Below are 17,433 nucleotides of genomic sequence, written 5' to 3'. Positions count from 1 at the left end.
GAATTATTACTTCAGATCAGATTCAGGTCGTGCTGTTACATTAAACCTGTGAAGACTGTACAACAATGAACAAATCTCTCTTACTACCCTACGGAGTACACATTGCTTACCGCAACACTTAACATTTCTTTAAGATCCAGAAATACTGAGAAAGACACGAAAATCACAGCTATCTGATCCTAGACACGAACTGGATCTTCATATCGAATCACCTGTACCCGCAGACCAGTACTGTAAAACTGATCAGTACGATACCCCAATATCTATCACTCGTTTTAAGACCTTAGGAGAACGATTAGATATTTATCGACCGTTAATGTAAATGTAAAAGCTACTCAACAGCGTATTTAAACACTCTGAAGATACCTGCTAAAGCTTCTGCAACCTAGCCTCCATAGGAATAAATCCGGATGAAGATCTTCCTATAAGGCTAAGACATTCTATACTACTGGAAGAATTTCACACATCTTACGGCCTAGAAGGCCAGCGACGCATTATTCGCCTGCTGCGGCAGCAAATACCCTTCGTATCTAACAATATTCCTGATTCATTTAATATACGGGTTTTGTATCACTGGAAAGAAGATCTGAGAAGAACAGTATCAAGAACTGACATACTTGTAAAACTTTGCTGGTTATTTCCAAAGAACTATTACTGGTGAAACCGACATTTCGGCCACGGTTACAGTAGCCTTTTTCTGGGTCTCGCAGTAGCAGTAAAAAAACTGTTACTGGTGAAACCAACGTTGCCGCGCGCGATTAGCCGAGCGGTCTAAAGGCGCTGCAGTCATGGTCTGTGCGGCTGGTCCCGGCGGAGGTTCGAGTCCTCCCTCGGGCATGGGTGTGTGTGTGTTTGTCCTTAGGATAATTTAGGTTAAGTAGTGTGTAAGCTTAGGGACTGATAACCTTGGCAGATAAGTCCCATAAGATTTCACACACTTTTTTTTTTTTTTAACCAACGTTCTGGCTACACTTACTATGATCTTCTTCTAGGTCTACCGGTAGACACTGATGGATACTGTAACCGTGACCGAAACGTAATAGATTTTTAAAAAATGATGTGGTATCATACCCATAATACTGATACGTCAGCTGTCTCGGGCCACAGAAGCCTACGCAATTAGAGTATCAAGTGAGTCTACGAAGTGCAGGTGGTAGACAATATTAGAAAGAGTATGGAGAAATGGTCTCACCTCAGCAACCAGAAGGTATGTTTTTTATATGCCCCACAACTTGCAGATAAAGGACAGATGGGAAAATGTTAAATGGTGCATTGTTTTCTACGGACCTTCACTCGAAGAGAATGCCCCTCATTCAGTGATCTATTTGAGATTGGCGTTAATCTCCTAACACGAATACAATACTAATGAGATTTCGTCTACACCCTAACGTATTTCTCTGGTACGTACCATTAACACTGGCAGAGAATAATTTATCATTACTACTGAAAGTACCATTTATCGAGTCCAGCGACTTCCTTTTGGACGCATATGTAGCCCCTTCCTTCTCTCTGCCACTCAGGGGGACTCGTCAGATGCCGCTCAGAGTTTCCGAAAGTTGCTGCTCTTGTAGATTGAAACACTTGGCTGCAAAAAGTGAAGGCGCGAATACTGTTGTTATTTACTGTTACCTCACGTCCTTTCTGTCTATGGCGAAATAGGCTACAAGTTCTTCGAAGGTCATGGGAATATAAACAGGAGAAGTTTGAGACGGGGTTCACAGATGGTGATCCTCGCCACTGCTGATGGACGAACTATCACCAGGTCTGTGCAGATGGTCATAACTTGATAAACCAGGGAGGGAAGGACGTCGCGGGTTTTGTGTTTGAAGGAAACATTATCTCTGATCCATGTTTGCATACTTTCACATGCATTAAGATTAGTCTTGGTGGAGAAAGTGGCACATGTTACGTATTCCTCTGTGTTATATTCCAACATATACTATGATGTGAAACATATATAAGAGTAATTGCCGGCCAGTGTGGTCGAGCGGTTCTAGGCGCTTCAGTCTGGAACCGCGCGACCGCTACGGTCGCAGGTTCGAATCCTGCCTCGGGTATGGATGTGTGTGATGTCCTTAGGTTAGTTAGGTTTAAGTAGTTCTAAGTTCTAGGGGACTGATGACATCAGATGTTAAGTCCCATAGTGCTCAGAGCCATTTGAACCATTTTTTGTGCTACACAACGCTCTTTAACACTCATTTGTTATTAACAAGACACATACCACGGCAAACCGAGAGGATCATTGATTGGCTTCGGTTTAATAAAGTCGATATAAGTGATGACTTTAAAGAGGTGGATCTTATGGAAAAAATATCTCTCCACAAGCCACAATCGACGAACTGGCATGCAGTCGTTAGGCTACAGCCTTACCACTGCCATTTCAACCCAACAGAGTTGACATAGGCCCAAATTAAAGGTTGCTTTCCCAGGAATAATAATAAATCTACCCTTTCTGCAGTCGAAGCATTCACAAGAGAAGCTGACAGGAGCGTCGCCACTGATAATTGGAAGACAGCCGTCAAGCGCACGCAGAGAATCATGGAAAGAGCATGGCAGAATGGAGCTCTGTTGGAAATTTCACGGGAGGAGATGATAATTTAAGTAAATGACAACAGTGATAGTGACAGCTATAGCGACACTTCAAGAATCCTCCATAGCGATGAAAGTGATATCAGTGGAGATTTTCCATTATCCTAGTAGAAATGGAGCACAGGCGGATCCAGTTACATGTCTGGCGTGCGCAGTTATGTAAGCACATACGTATTAAAATCATATCTTCGTAAGTTTTGAAATTTTAATAAGAAGGCCTTAACAGCAACTAATTCCAGAGGAAGTTCATATCAGGAGTTTAGTATTTATAACACAAAATAAATGTTACTGTTTACAATATAACTGCTGTAATACAGATACCCTGTTATTTGTATCCCTTTTCTTCGTGCCATACAATAGAGGTTGGCCTGTTCAAAGTACGTTTTCCCACCGTCATAAATAAACTTAATCTTATTTTCCGTTGTGTTAGAATTAAGTAGGCGAATCAGAAAAATTAATAACAGTTTCATTACAAACCTACAACGATGATTTTCTCTTGTCGAAACGGTACAAGTGCCCGATAGGTAACTGACTGGAAAGCGGACCGTTGTGCGTCACATTTAAGTCAAATTGTTTCGCATTAGAGATCTCCGACAGAGTTCTGGTTTCGAATTTATGATGGTATGATGTTTTCTTAAGAGTTCATTCGCGTAAAGTGTTCGCCTAATTTCAATAAAGAAAAGTTTCCCGCATGTCTTGAGAAAACTGTCCTTATATCGTCTTTGTTGCGCAATTAAACTAAAATCAAAACTATTGTAACGTTTCCAGAACATATTGATGCAGTTTCCATAGTCATAAAGTGAACAGTTTGCCTGTCAGCCCGAGTGAATGAAATGTAAGATTACGCATGTGTTCCGTGCGGTACGTGGCAAATCTGTTCGGCGTCTCCACGTGCTCTTGCCGAAGTGTCAATCCTAAAGGAATTTTGGACAGACTATAGCCATCAGGGGAACACTTTTCAGACTTTCGCATTACAATAGAAGGCTCATTAAATTTTGTTGTTCCGTTTTTAATTATAAAACTCAATTGATGTTCGTTGCGGTCTTTTCCTGAAACTTCAAAAATTACTCTGGAAAAGTAAGGTTTTTCAAAACGTGAAAAACTGTTCCAAAATACATCATAGTGATGTGTCCAGGAACAAATATTCACGATAAAAATTAATAGTGTTGCATTTTAGAAAATCTTGTAAATACTGCACGTAATAGCCTATGTTTGCGTCAATAGTGTACTAACAAAGCAATAACTAGTAAGTTAAATCAGATTAATAAGAAGTATTCCCACCAAACTAATAAGGAGAGTTATAAAAAGCCATTTACAGGTTAGAAACATTTTGAAATAGAAGCTATTGGAAACTAACACAAATTTCAATCTTCAAAACAGTAAAAGCTGTTAACACTACAAAAACTTAGTTTATTTGCAAATGTCGCGTGTTCCATAGTAGAGCACTTTCTTCCGTTTCACGGTACAACATGTCGAACGACGAAGGAAGCATGGCTCAAACCTCCACACTTTATGCAACTAGTTTTAAAAATATACAGAATTTTACTCACCATAAAACTGTGTAACAAGTAGCTTTAATTTATTATACAGCACTTAAATATGTGGAACTCATAAATTTACAAATGCTACATGTCCCACAACAACAACAAAAATACAGTAGAAAATGCCGGATATTGCTTATGGTGGTGTCCAGTGCGCATTTCTTCATGTTATAGTAAAAATCAGTAACTAGACCGAGACACCGACAACGAAACATCATGTGTTCCTAGGTATAATATCCTCAAGGTGCAACACTCTGTCCTACTGTTATTCCGAGTGGTCATGTGTGTAGTTCATCCTTCCGCTTCTATTATTATTATTATTATTATTAATAGTATTATAATCATAACGATAGTTAATTAAAAATGGGATGTAAAAGGATTTCTTTCTTTAGAGCCGTAATCCAATGTAAGAAACGGCCTAAGGCCTTAATCTAACGAAATTAAGTAAATCAATAGCCACTATGTCCCCTCAGTCGGTTACCGAAAGAGAGTTTGAAGCCCAGGAATTCCCGAGAGCATTGTGGACAGTAAAATAATGAATAAAAATATAATTATTCAGGGCTGCTCCACTACACAGTGTCACTTTCGGTAAAAAGGAAATTAGATAAAAATTCTAGTAAAAAGGCTCTAGGCACAAAAAATAGATACAATTCATAAACTTACCTATTCCGTTTATGATACGGAATCCACACATTTTTGACACGTAGTCCTTCCGGAGAATAAGGTCAATCAACCAGCCAAACAGCAAATTACCAGCTGCGCCAGTGATGTGAGGAACAGAAGATAGGATGCCATTCTGTGCAAAATAGAAGGACCATTTTTACAATGCGCTCGGGGCTATGAACAATTAGGTAGATTAGTCCCAATGGTTGTCGCATCTACGAGTATTTATCTACAATACAGACACTCCACGACTTAATGGAAGCTAAGTCTGAAAATGAGCTACCAGAGGTCGAAATACTTCGTTAACTAATAAAATTGTCAGTGGATGATATATGACATTAAAATACTTAAATGAAATTTCTTTAATCCAAAATATTATTGACAGTTTCTTTCTGGATATAAAATCATATATTTTCTGTGAAATCTAAGAGACTGTTTTATATAAGAAGTGAGTAAATTGCTCAAAATTAGGGACTTAATCTTGGCGACGAAGTGTTGTGTATCTGCAGTTCAATAAATTTTGATGTATAGAAAATCTGTTTTCCAAACAGTTATCTTCATTATCTCCTCTTCTATAGTACAAAAGGATCAGAAAATATAGCTCCGTATTAACTCCATGAAATCAGGTTTAATTGTCCGGAAAAAGTTACAGTCCTATGAGAAAGATTGTAACATTTTTCTTTTGGCTGTATTAAGTCCTATGGTAAGCACGTGATAATGGACTGTATGTTCTGAAACCAGTTACTTAACATCATATGAAACAATAAAAACAGCTGTCTGAAAAACAGGTTTTCAATATATTTATATTTAACATTTGCTCATATTGAGGGGTGCCTGAAAGCGGGTACAGGCAAAATAAAGCGACTGATGGAAAGCATATTGAAGCAAGCAGACCGAAATTTTGCATTATATTCCCGAATTTCAGACCCGATGTGTGCATATTATGTTATCTTTGTCTGAGCAATGAGGTACAGTAAGTAGTAAGCACCTTGGATTTGTGTTCTAGATCGAAATCTCCAGCTGACTTTCCTGATTTCAGTTTCCAACTCTACCAGAGGGGTCTGCTTGTAAATAACGCCAATATTGCTTCCCTCACCCGAATGCAATAACAGGGAAAACGTTATTCTTCCCGGCGTAGGGGCAGCGCTGATTTCAATAAAGTTTATGTAACAGATACTCTTCAACCAGCTTAGGCCTCGACACATCAACAATTCACAAGATTGTTTGAGACAATTGCCCAAGCTTATATCTGGGCAGACCGGCTGAAGCTTTAATACAAGACACCATGGACACTTGGGTACATATAGACTAAAAAACTCAAATGAATTTGCAGTCACCACTTACGTAAATCAACATGGATACTCTGTTTCTAACATCAACGATAGTTTACAGATATTACTTACCACTGACGAAGCGAGGAGACCTCCTAAACGAAAAAGGAACATACATTCACACCCTCAATTCGCCTCGATACATTCTAAATGAGCAGCTGGAGCTAGCTAACAAACCATTTCCTTTGGCTGTTCGCAAAAATTAAAGACAGCTTGGAGCCCCCCGCCCCCCAGCTAAAAATCTGTACAGGAATTTTCTTACACCAGTAGAAGAACGCCTGCAAAACGTAACATCCTAACAACTATTACAGAAGATAAGGAACAGAGATCGAAATCAATCCACTAAACGCTAAGCAGACACTCAGGGTAACCTAATAACAACTTTTTTAATTTTTAGCTTTTATTAAAACATGCTATAAAGGTAAGAGCTGCGTTTACACAGCTACTGATCGAAAATATGAAATGGTCCACCTTAAAGGCAATACTTAAGGAATGTGCTTCACGAACACTGGAGCGTGAGTCGTGTACCGGTATTACGCAAGACAAGCGCAGGGGGATGCATCGATTATGAGCTGACGTTGTGAGTCTGTATTTCTGAACAGCTCGCCGTTTCTTAGATGGAGGTGCGTCCGATTGAGACTGGACCAAATTTCTACAAGGGGTGGTCGGCATTGCTTATGCTCAGAATTAAAGTAATTAAAATCTTGAGCGATCTTTCAACAGTAGATGGAGTGCCCCAAATAACGCCTGACAATAAAGTGTTCCACAGTAGGGGAATCTCCAAAATCGCCTCTCTCCCACAGCGCCCTGAGAAATTGTCTGTGGTATCTTCTCATGTTCGATAGGCCAGATTGAAGTTGTTCGTCCTGCTGCTTCGATTATTTATTAATGACTACAGTTACACTTATTTCACGCCATCTGTGCGCACGCTCATTGAGACGTTCAGATGCAAAAAAATGTTTCTTCTTTAAATATTGCAGAATAATACTTACACTGAACAGCCAAGACCTCATTACCACTGTCCACCGCGACGTTGGATGCTGCCTCGTGCCGATGCGGGCACAAAAGTATGTAAGCGGAGCAGACACGATCGGGGGATCACCCTAGCGAAGATTAGGTGCTCCAAATGGGTATATCCGTTGAGATAAGCGACTATGACAAAGGGCAGGTTCTACGCAGAGCCTGTGAATGAGCATCTCGAAAACGACGAATCTGGTCGAATGTTTAAGTCTTTCTGTCGTGAGCATCTATGGAAAGAGGTAGAAGAACAGTGAAACTACTACTAGGCGCTAAATGGTTGGACCTCCACAAGTCTTCATAGAACATGGCGTTCGGAGGCATCTCTGCTCTGCAAAGTAGGGTAGATGATCATCTTTGGCATCTCTGCAGGAAGAGCACAATGCTGGTGCACGCACAAGTGTTTCGGAGCACACTGTTGATCGTACATTGTTGAAAATGGGGCTCCGCAGCAGACCACCCCTACGTGTTCACACGTTGACCCAACAACATCGTGAATTACGATTGCATTGGGCACGGACCATCGGGATACGACCGTCGATCAATGGGAACGTATCGGCTCTTCAGGTGAGTCACATTTTTTATACACTAGATCGATGGTCGTCTCTGCAAACACCGTCATCGAGTTGAACGGTGGCTCGAAACGTGCAGTCCGCCATGGACGCAGGATGATGGGAGCAGAATTATGCTATGGGAGACATTCTCCTGCATGGGACCTGTGGAACTAATCGAAGACACGCTGACAGTTGCGAACCACCTACATCCCTTCATGCTTTATATCTTCCCCGACAGCGATGTCATCTTTCAGGAGTATAATTGTCACGGAGCCAGAACAGTGCTATAGTGGTTTGAGCGGTATTATAGTGAACTCACGTTGATGTTACGGCGACCAAATTCGCCTGATGTAAATGCCATGGAAATCATCTGGGTAGCTAGCGGGCACCATCACCGTTTACGCAAATCAGCGGCCCGTTATTTACGCGAATTACATTACCTGTGCATAGACGTCTAATGCCACATACCTCCACAAATCCGCCAACAAAATATCGGATCTCTGATACGCAGAATCTGCGGTGTTTTTAGTTTCAAAGACGGAAAAACAAGTTATTAAGCATGTGGTCATAATGTTTTCGCTCGTCAATGTATTTTGGCGATATCTCTTTCAGAATCTGCAAACCCCATGTCGTGTTGGTCTGTGACTACGGTCAAACACTTTTGACTGTCTTCTCCATTGTGCATCACCGTCCTTCTGTATAGGCGGGACCAGCTGAAGTTTCTTCTGCACACACAACTGTTTCGGAAGGCTCAGCGACAACGCCCTCACTAGTAAGGTGATACAAACTGTGTCCAGCGCTGCCACATGCATACAAACCACGAAGGGTAGAATTTACGATACTGAGATCCAATTTGGACCCTTTGACTTCCAGCCGTTTGCACATGTAAGGTAATTGGTGCCTTAAAGAGTTTTGGAATCTTTCGGAACCCCATTTGTGGGTTGAATATATTCATTGAAGTATCTTTGAACAGTGTACATTGATTTATGCTGTCCAATGACTGACCATAGTTTCGCTAGAGATGTAAGAAGAGAAACTAATGAATTCGATAAGGACAGAATGTTAACAAAAAAGAACCGGTCACCAGCAGTTGTAATATGAACCAATGTGGATGTATAGGGAGGTGACAAAAGTCATGGGAAACCTCCTAATATCAAGTCGGACCTCCTTTTCCCGGAGTAGTGCAGCAGCTCGACGTGACTCGGATTCAAAAAGAAGCAGGAATTCCTCTGCAGAAATACTGAGCCATGTTGCGATTAGAGCCGTCTATAATTGCAAAAGTACTGCCGGTGCGGGATTTTGTGCACGAACTGAACTCCTGATTACGTCTCATAAGTTTTCGATGGGATTCACGTCGGGCTATCTGGGTGGCCAAACCATTCGCTCGAACTATCCGGACTGTTCTTCAAACCAGCCGCGAACAACTGTGGCCCTGTGACAATGCACACTGTCATCTATAAAATGCCATCGTTGTTTGGTATCACGAAGTCCATGAACGGCGGAAAATGATCTCCAAGCAGCCGAACATAACCGTTTCCAGTGATCGGTTCAGTTGGACCAGACGACCAAGTCCATTCCATGTAAACACAGCGCACAGCATTATGAAACCACCATCGGCCTGCTCTGTGCCTTATTGACAACCTGGGTTCATGCCTTCGTTGGCTCTCCGCCGCACTCGAACTCTGCCATCAGCTCTTACCAACTGATATCCGGACTCATCTGACCAGGTCAAAGTTTTCCAGTCGTCAAGAGTCCAGGAGAGGTGTTGCAGGCGTTTTTGTGCTGTTAGCGAAGGCACTTGCGTCGGTCATATGCTGCCAGAGCCCATTAACGCCAAATTTCACTGTATTGTCATGGTCCGCCCCCGGTAGGTGAGTGCCGCCGGCACGGTAGCTCAGCGTGTTCGGTCAGAGACCAGGCTGGTCTCTGAAATAAACAAAAAAACTGAGTGAAAGGATCAACAACGAACTTCATTGGATGTGTTGTGACGTCCGCTACGACCAAATACACCGAACAACAACGGAAAAAAAGGTGGTCAGCGCGACAGAATGTCAATCCTAAGGACCCAGGTTCGATTCCTGGCTGGGTCGGAGGTGTTGTGTTGTCCTAATCACTATCATTTCATCCCCATCGACGCGCAAGTCTCCGAAGTGGCGTCAAATCGAAAGACTTGCACCCGGCGAACGGTCTACCCGATAGGATTCCCTAGTCACACGACATTTACATTTTACCCCACTGTCCCAATGGATACGTTCACCCTAGGTCTCACATTGATTTCTACTGTTATTTCAAGCGGTGTGGCTTGTCTGTTAACACTGACAACTCTAAGCAAACGCCATTGCTCTAGGTCGTTAAGTGAAGGCCATGGACCACAGCGTTGTCTGCGGTGAGAGGCAGTGCCTGAAATTTGGTATTCTGACCGCTCTCTTGACATTGTGGATTTCGAAATACGTAATTTCCGCAATCACTGTCTTTTTATACCTAGTGTCCTCACTATACCGCCGCTATCTGTGTATGTCCATATCGCTACCCCACGACTATTGTCACCTCAGCGTATGTGTCACTGAAAGTGTGTTTACGCTAAGAACACTGGTAGAAGTTTCCTATACTTACACTTTCCACATCAAAGTGCAAGATGTCGGCGATATAGAGCGGCAGCGAAGAGAGAAACAGGTAGAAGGTACAGTCGTAAGTTACGAAGTACGCGACCAGCGCCCAGATAGCTGGCGTCGACAGCAAGCTTCTCCAGGGCACGGGCAGCTTTTGCTGCAACATCAGAAACATAGTGCACACATTACTCCTTCTGAACATACTACATTGCTCAAGCACTACTGCACGAACAGCTTGCTAAACCAAACGAGCAGTGAAATGATAATCAAGAGAGAAATTATGACCCTGTCCTCTTGAACTGGTGCAAGGCAGTGATATTGTGGAATTAAGTGTCCAGTAATCACCTAATGATCATCATTATAAAGCAGTTCAAATCACATATGCAGTGCGAAAGGAATCAAACTATCACTTTGGTACGCAGGCAACAAATAAAACAGTATACTACTAAAAGGAAAAATGTGTTTTTGATTAACGTTTTCTTTTTTATTATTTGTGTACTGTACCACCAGCTTTGCCGATACAATGTTTTAGTTGTTTAGTTAGATTCACCAGCTATACGGCCGGAGGTATAGCCTGTGGAACTTTGCATTCCTTGTCGATTTTTGACGGTGATAATTCTGTAAAACTGACGCTAAGTTGATGGCACAGAAGTCCAAAGACAGTCAACGATACTACTGAATGGAACAGGATCCCAAATTAGTACCAATGAGCGAAGCCAGAATCGTCTTACAAAATAAACACATTTTTAAATCATTTTCAGATACACTAAAACGCGATAACAGTTGCATTCTAGCAACGATGTTATGAAGGCTTCAGTGCCGAGACACGAACTGCCGACGCTAGCAAAGGAGGGGCAGTTTACTCCTCGTCACTGTGGTCTAGGGATAGTTTCATTAACTACTAGTCAAACCGACACGGGTAACGAGTTGGATCCCAGCACTGTTTAATTTTTAAGGAATCACCCTTGTTCTATCAATGGCCTTGTCAAAGACAGTGGATAAAAGGACAAAGATTCATGGAACCTTCTAGACCTTGGGGTGGGAAACTGCCTTAAAAGAACAACGGCATGAGGATGAAGAAGACAGGGAAATCACTGCGATAAAGGTACTTCATGTGTATTCACTGGACATGTGGCGTGTAATTGATGATCTCTCCTTTGGTAAACGATTCTGGATTAGTACTCAATCCGAATTTCCTGGAGAGGACTGCAAATGGAGAGAAAAAGAATAAACGACCAACGAAAGAGTAACATACAACGAGACAGAGAGTGGAATGTTAGAAGTTTCAACGTGGAAGGGAAGTTACAAAATCAGCAAATGGAAATGCAAGGGTTCAACCTACATACAGTGTGGTCAATAAAGTGAAACGAAAAAATGGTCAGAATTTTTGATCAGACGAATGTAGCATAATCTCAGCAGCAACAGAAAACGGTATAACATGAGTAGGATGCGTTATGAATAGGATGGTGGCGCAGAGAATGAGTTATTGTGAACATTTCAGTTTTAGGATTATTCTCATCAGAATCGGCAGCAAATAACTGCCAATACAAATAGTTCGAATATACATTCCGACGCCACAAGCAGAAAATGAAGAGCTAAAGAAAACATATGAGGACACTGAACGGCTAATTCAGCGTATAAAGAGAGACAAAAATGTAATAATCATGAGCGGCTGGCGTACTGTGGTAGAGAGAGGAATAGGAGACAGATATAGGAAAATATGGGCTCAGTAGTAATTTTACGGAATAGATTTTTCCTAAAACTGCTCAATAACCTAAGTAATAACCCAGTATTCGTGTTAGAATTGCCAAATCAACGCAAATTACTAGTGATGCATGAAAATGTGGACGTAGCTGAAACTAACGCCAGTTATCGCCAATCTAATAAGTATTTTTCCATTTCATTTCTTTATAGTCAAATATATGGGTAATGTTTCTCTGAAAACTGTGACTGGCGGCCGACTGCGAGGGCCTGAGAACTGTAGATGAGTCGCGAAACAGATCCTCGCTGAAAAGTAGAGTCCTAGGGCAGGCACGCACTGAACGAACAAGTGGTGCCAGGGACGGGCCTCACGTTTCGGTAAGTGCCTTACAGAGTGCTGGAGGCGGCTTTCGGAAAGTTATAAAGTTCCATTTTCAGAAGCAGCGTAAAGAATGCTTTCCAAAAAGATAGCGATCTGTAGGTGGATGGGAAAACACGACACATTCAGGGTGATTAAGTATCTGTTGGACGCAAAGGTCAGCAGTAGTAATCGATGATTGAATTTTGTAGGGGAGTTCGTTTCCGGATTGGTTCACAAAAACTATTCTCGTAGTGGGAAGACTCGCAGAATTTCTTCTTTCTGTCCCATTCTGAAAGGGAAATGTGAATCACTAGTTAATCACAGCCGGATTATTTACGAGGAGGGAGATTGTTGCTATTGTCATAAATTTATCATTGGTTGGTACTTGGAAGGTCCACAGCGACTGGCTAACAAGAATCTCGTGCTGGCAGAACCAGCATCATTTTGAGAAGGAGAGCAGTTGTTCGTACAAATTTCATCCTGGATCTCTAGAGGGGAACTTCATCTTGGACTGTCAGAGGAAGAGATGCCATCGTGTTTCTCGAACCATGGTATGGATGAACTGCATGTCTATGCTTTGTGACGAGGAAACCGCAAAGTCCTTTGATTCGAGTTAGTCTTGTTTTTCTAAATGAATTCATGCAGTCAGCTAGTAGAACACGGAGTTAGGCAAGGGATCTGGTGCTTATATGTACTTTTCTGGGTCTTTCCCTTACTCTGTTTACCAACTCCGCATTCATCGGGTGAGGGGGGGGGGGGGGGGTTATGTGAACATAGCTAATAATAACATTTCCTTTCCAATCGCACCCTCCTGTGCCAAGGGATTATCGTGTAGCCGGCCGCGGTGGTCTAGCGGTTCAGGCGCTCAGTCCGGAACCGCGCGACTGCTACGGTCGCAGGTTCGAATCCTGCCTCGGGCATGGCTGTGTGTGATGTCCTTAGGTTAGTTAGGTTTAAGTAGTTCTAAGTTCTAGGGGACTGATGACCAGAGATGTTAAGTCCCATAGTGCTCAGAGCCATTTCTTTGATTATCGTGTATATTTTTAATGCATTTTCTCATTACATCTGTCTGAGATGGTTTACCCATATTCCATGTTTATTTGGTCCACCCCTGTTTAACTTCCTATGTTCATTAGTTTCCATTGCGAGACTTTTTTCTTAGTATTCCACACGATGTTATGGGGAGTGGACTTTTCTTTGCAATTTTCACTTAGTTGGAAAAGGCCAAAAGACATGGAAATATTCCAGCTGGATTACCTCACGGTCAGACAAACATTCTGAAATCAGATATCGTAAAGTATACTCAGACAAGATATAAACTCGGATCAAAATTTAAGAATGATGAAGAGTAGCCTGAGGTTTAACAGAATCTTCCCGAAGAATCAGTGCGAAAAGAGGTACTGAACTACTGAAGAATGAAGATATGCGTCTGAGGTTCCTTAAGGTGGTAGATACTGGGATAATGAAACAACAATACGCAGTTGAAGAAGAATGGGCATAATTAAACCGGACAGTCACAGAAGTTGAACAAACAACTGTAGATATGAGGCAGGGAACTGGCAAGAAACCTTGGCTAACCGAATAATTGCCGGCCTCTGTGGCCGAGCGGTTCTAGGCGCTTCAGTTCGGAACCGCGCTGCTGATACGGTCGCAGGTTCGAATCCTGCCTCGGGCATGGATGTGTGTGATGTCCTTAGGTTCGTTAGGTTTAAGTAGTTCTAAGTCTAGGAGACTGATGACCTCAGATGTTAAGTCCCATAGTGTTAAGAGCCATTTGAACCAACTGAAGAATTTCGGTTGACCGATGAGAGACGGGGTACAAAAATGTTCAGGAAAGACATAAACACAAGATATAACACACGTGGGAATTAAATCACTGAAGAGCCAAAGAAACTGGTACACTTGCCTAACATCAAGCAGGGCCCCCGCAAGCACGCAGAAGTGCCACAACATGACGTGCCGTGGACTCGACTAATGTCTGAAGTAGTGCTGTATCGAATTAACATCATGAAACCTGCAGGGCTGTCCGTAAATCCGTAAGAGTACGAGGGGGTTAAGATCTCTTCTGAACAGCACGTTGCAAGGCGTCCCACGTATGCTCAATAATGTTCATGTGTGGGGAGTTTGGTGGCCAGCGGAATTGTTTTAACTAAGAAGAGTGTTCCTGCAGCCACTCTGTAGCAATTCTGGACGTGTGGGGTGCCGCATTCTCCTGCTGGAATTGCCCTAGGACAATGGACATGAATGGATCCAAGTGATCAGATAGGATACTTAAGTACGTGTCACCTGTCAGAGCCGTATCTAAACTTATCAGGAGTCCCATATCAATCCAACTGCACACGCTCCACAACATTACAGAGCCTCCACCAGCTTGATCAGTTCCCTGCTGACGTGCAGGGTCCATGGACTCATGAGGTTGTCTCCATATCCGTACACATCCATCCGCTCGATACAATTTGAAACGAGACTCGTCAGAGCGGGCAACATGTCTCCAGTCATCAACAGTCCAATGTCCGGTTTGACGGGCCCAGGCGAGATGTAAAACTTTGTGTTGTGCAGTCATATAAGGTACACGACTGGGCCTCCGGCTCCGAAGAATGAAATCAACGTTTTGCTCAATATCACCTTCCTGAATCAGAAGGTGATTTACAAGGATGGATCTAGGGCGAAAAGTAGGATGTGCAATAGACAACCTTGCAGAAAATTATCAAGACCCATATTCCCCACCTAAGAAGGCAACAATCTCAATTAGGGAAGCAGTAAAATATGGTAGATCTTACGCAAGGAGCAATATGGCGTTGTTAACTGTTTCCCAAATCATGCTGAAGTACCTCAAATAACCAAACCGGAATAAAAGTGTGTCGCCCATAATTATAGACATAATCAAACAAGTCGCTACAAGTAGGCAAGCAGGACTAGTAGCAAATTTATTTTGCATTCTTGGAAACAGTGACATCTTTCATAGTGAAATAGTAGACATCTTAGCGAAGCGAGCACTGAACTTAGGCGAACTCTTAGACGATGGTTTTTCTTACCAAGCTCAATCAACGAAAAGAGAGAAACAGCTGGCAGACCCAATCAGATTCGCCCAATATTTCAAAATGAATTCGTTATGGCCAGCTGCAACCTGAAGGAGCGATGTCTCCACGGATTACCGAGTAGAATAGAAGCAAACGATTCATAACAATCATTTTGCACATGCTCTTAAATTGTGTCAAATTTCCATCCCACCTGTTACGAATAGTACTGAAGGAATCTCCATTATGTCGTTTATGCAGTGAAGAAGGAGACGTGTACCATTTACGATTCTCGTGCACCAGACACAAGACACAGAAAAAATCTTTTAACGTTCCCCTTCCGACACCGGCTGTAGTGTTGCTGTCGATTCAAAAGTATGAACTGTTATTAAATGTAATGTTCAGCCAGTTCAATATGTATGACTCAAATATCTAGATATACTGTGTACATGATATTTTGTATGATGCTACAATATGTGTTTCTGTATTGTTAACGTATAATTACTTTGTAAGTAGTTTGTAGTGGTGTCAGGTATCAATCATTTACTCATACCCTAATTTCTTTTTATATACCAGTTAACGAAATGCAGAGTAGAATAACCATTAATAATGATGCAGTACTATGTAAATGTGATGAACAGCTATTTGTCGATGGCCAAACGCCAATAAAGAAAGAAAGAAATGCTAGATCAAACATAGTCTTTAATTTGGGGAAGAAATTTTGAGAATGACGTTTGGAGCATAACATGGACTTGGGAAAACCGGGAACAATAAAAGCGTTTGAGTTGTAATGCTACAGGATGCTGAAAACTATGTGGACTGTTCAGAAATGGTAAGGTTGTCGGCAGCGTCACAGAGGCAAGGAATGTATAAAAAACATCGAGGAGAAGAAGGTACAGGATAATTGGACATGTATTAAGTCATCAGGGAATAATTTTCGTTCTGATAGAAGCAGCCGTAAAGGCCAAACCTTGTAGGGGACGACCGAAATTGGAACATATCCATCAAATAATTGAGCATATTTGGTGTAAGTGCTACCCTGAGATGAAGAGGTTGACACGGGAGAGGAAGTCAGGATGGGAGGCGTGCAACCACTCGGGAGGCTGATGAAATACAAAAAAAAAAAGAGGGAACTGTACCTTGGCACTCGATTGTATAGTGGCCTCGATGTATCGACGCTCATCCGGGTCGATGTTCTTGTGCTGTGCTGGCGAATCAGAAGCCAGCAGCCACCATGGCAGACACCATAGCAGTCCGACGCCGCCAAACACGTAGAAGGTCAGAGGCCATCGTAGCGACGTCGCGCATAGAGCGCCTGTTGCTGCCATTGATAACACCGTACCGACGTATTGCCCTGCAGGAAGATCAAGTAAACCTAGCATGCTTTTAATTACAATCTCGTGCAGGAGAAAATCGAGCATTCATGTATCACTATTATGTTCACAGAGTGTACTGCAATGTATACAGTCGATTCTAGTGGCCAATATGTCATATTCCAAACATCCTTTTTTCTTCGGTATTCTATGAAACGCGTCTGACATTACTGCAATTACGAAAAGTCTTTCATAGAGTTTTTTTGTAGAATTTGTCTCCCACGAACCATGAATCTCGTAGAGGTGGGGTGACTTTGGTGCCTCAAAGATACAGATACGTGTAACTACAACGGAGGATTATCTATGGAGGGGCTGGACTAACATATCATTCCTGAAGAGGGCAAGTAGCCTTTTCGGTAGCTACAGAGGCAACAGTCTGGATGATTGACTGAGATGGCCTTCTAACATCAGTTAAAATGGCCTTGATACGCTGTAGCAAATGGGTGAAAGCAAGGGGAAACTACAGCTGTTATTTTTCCCGAGGGCATAAAGTTGTACTAAAGTTAAATACTTGTGGAATCCTCTTGGGTAAAATGTACCGGAGATAAAATAACCCCCATTTCAATCTCTGAACTTGGACTACTAAGGAGGATGTCATCAGGAACAACATAATTGGCACTCTATGAGTCAGAGTGTGGAATGTCAGATCCCTTAATCACTTAGGTAGCCTAGAGAAT

At 42.2% G+C, this 17,433-nt stretch overlaps 1 protein-coding gene across 1 annotated transcript in view; it reads right to left on the bottom strand.

The window, feature by feature from the left end:
* Positions 1-17,433, bottom strand: part of LOC126474671 (sialin-like) — an 84,032-nt gene that overhangs the window by 25,009 nt on the left and 41,590 nt on the right. The window contains exons 5-7 of the mRNA XM_050102150.1: positions 16,523-16,737; positions 10,309-10,461; positions 4,794-4,926 (exon numbers count right to left, since the gene is read on the bottom strand). Coding sequence (XP_049958107.1) covers positions 4,794-4,926; positions 10,309-10,461; positions 16,523-16,737 — 501 coding nt within the window. The remainder of the gene's footprint in view (positions 1-4,793; positions 4,927-10,308; positions 10,462-16,522; positions 16,738-17,433) is intronic.

Source organism: Schistocerca serialis, chromosome 4 (genome assembly GCF_023864345.2).
Source record: "Schistocerca serialis cubense isolate TAMUIC-IGC-003099 chromosome 4, iqSchSeri2.2, whole genome shotgun sequence".
NCBI classification, from domain to species: Eukaryota; Metazoa; Arthropoda; class Insecta; order Orthoptera; family Acrididae; genus Schistocerca; species Schistocerca serialis.
The sequence above is the reverse complement of the archived record's forward strand: the minus strand, read 5'-3'. Positions and strand labels throughout refer to the sequence as shown.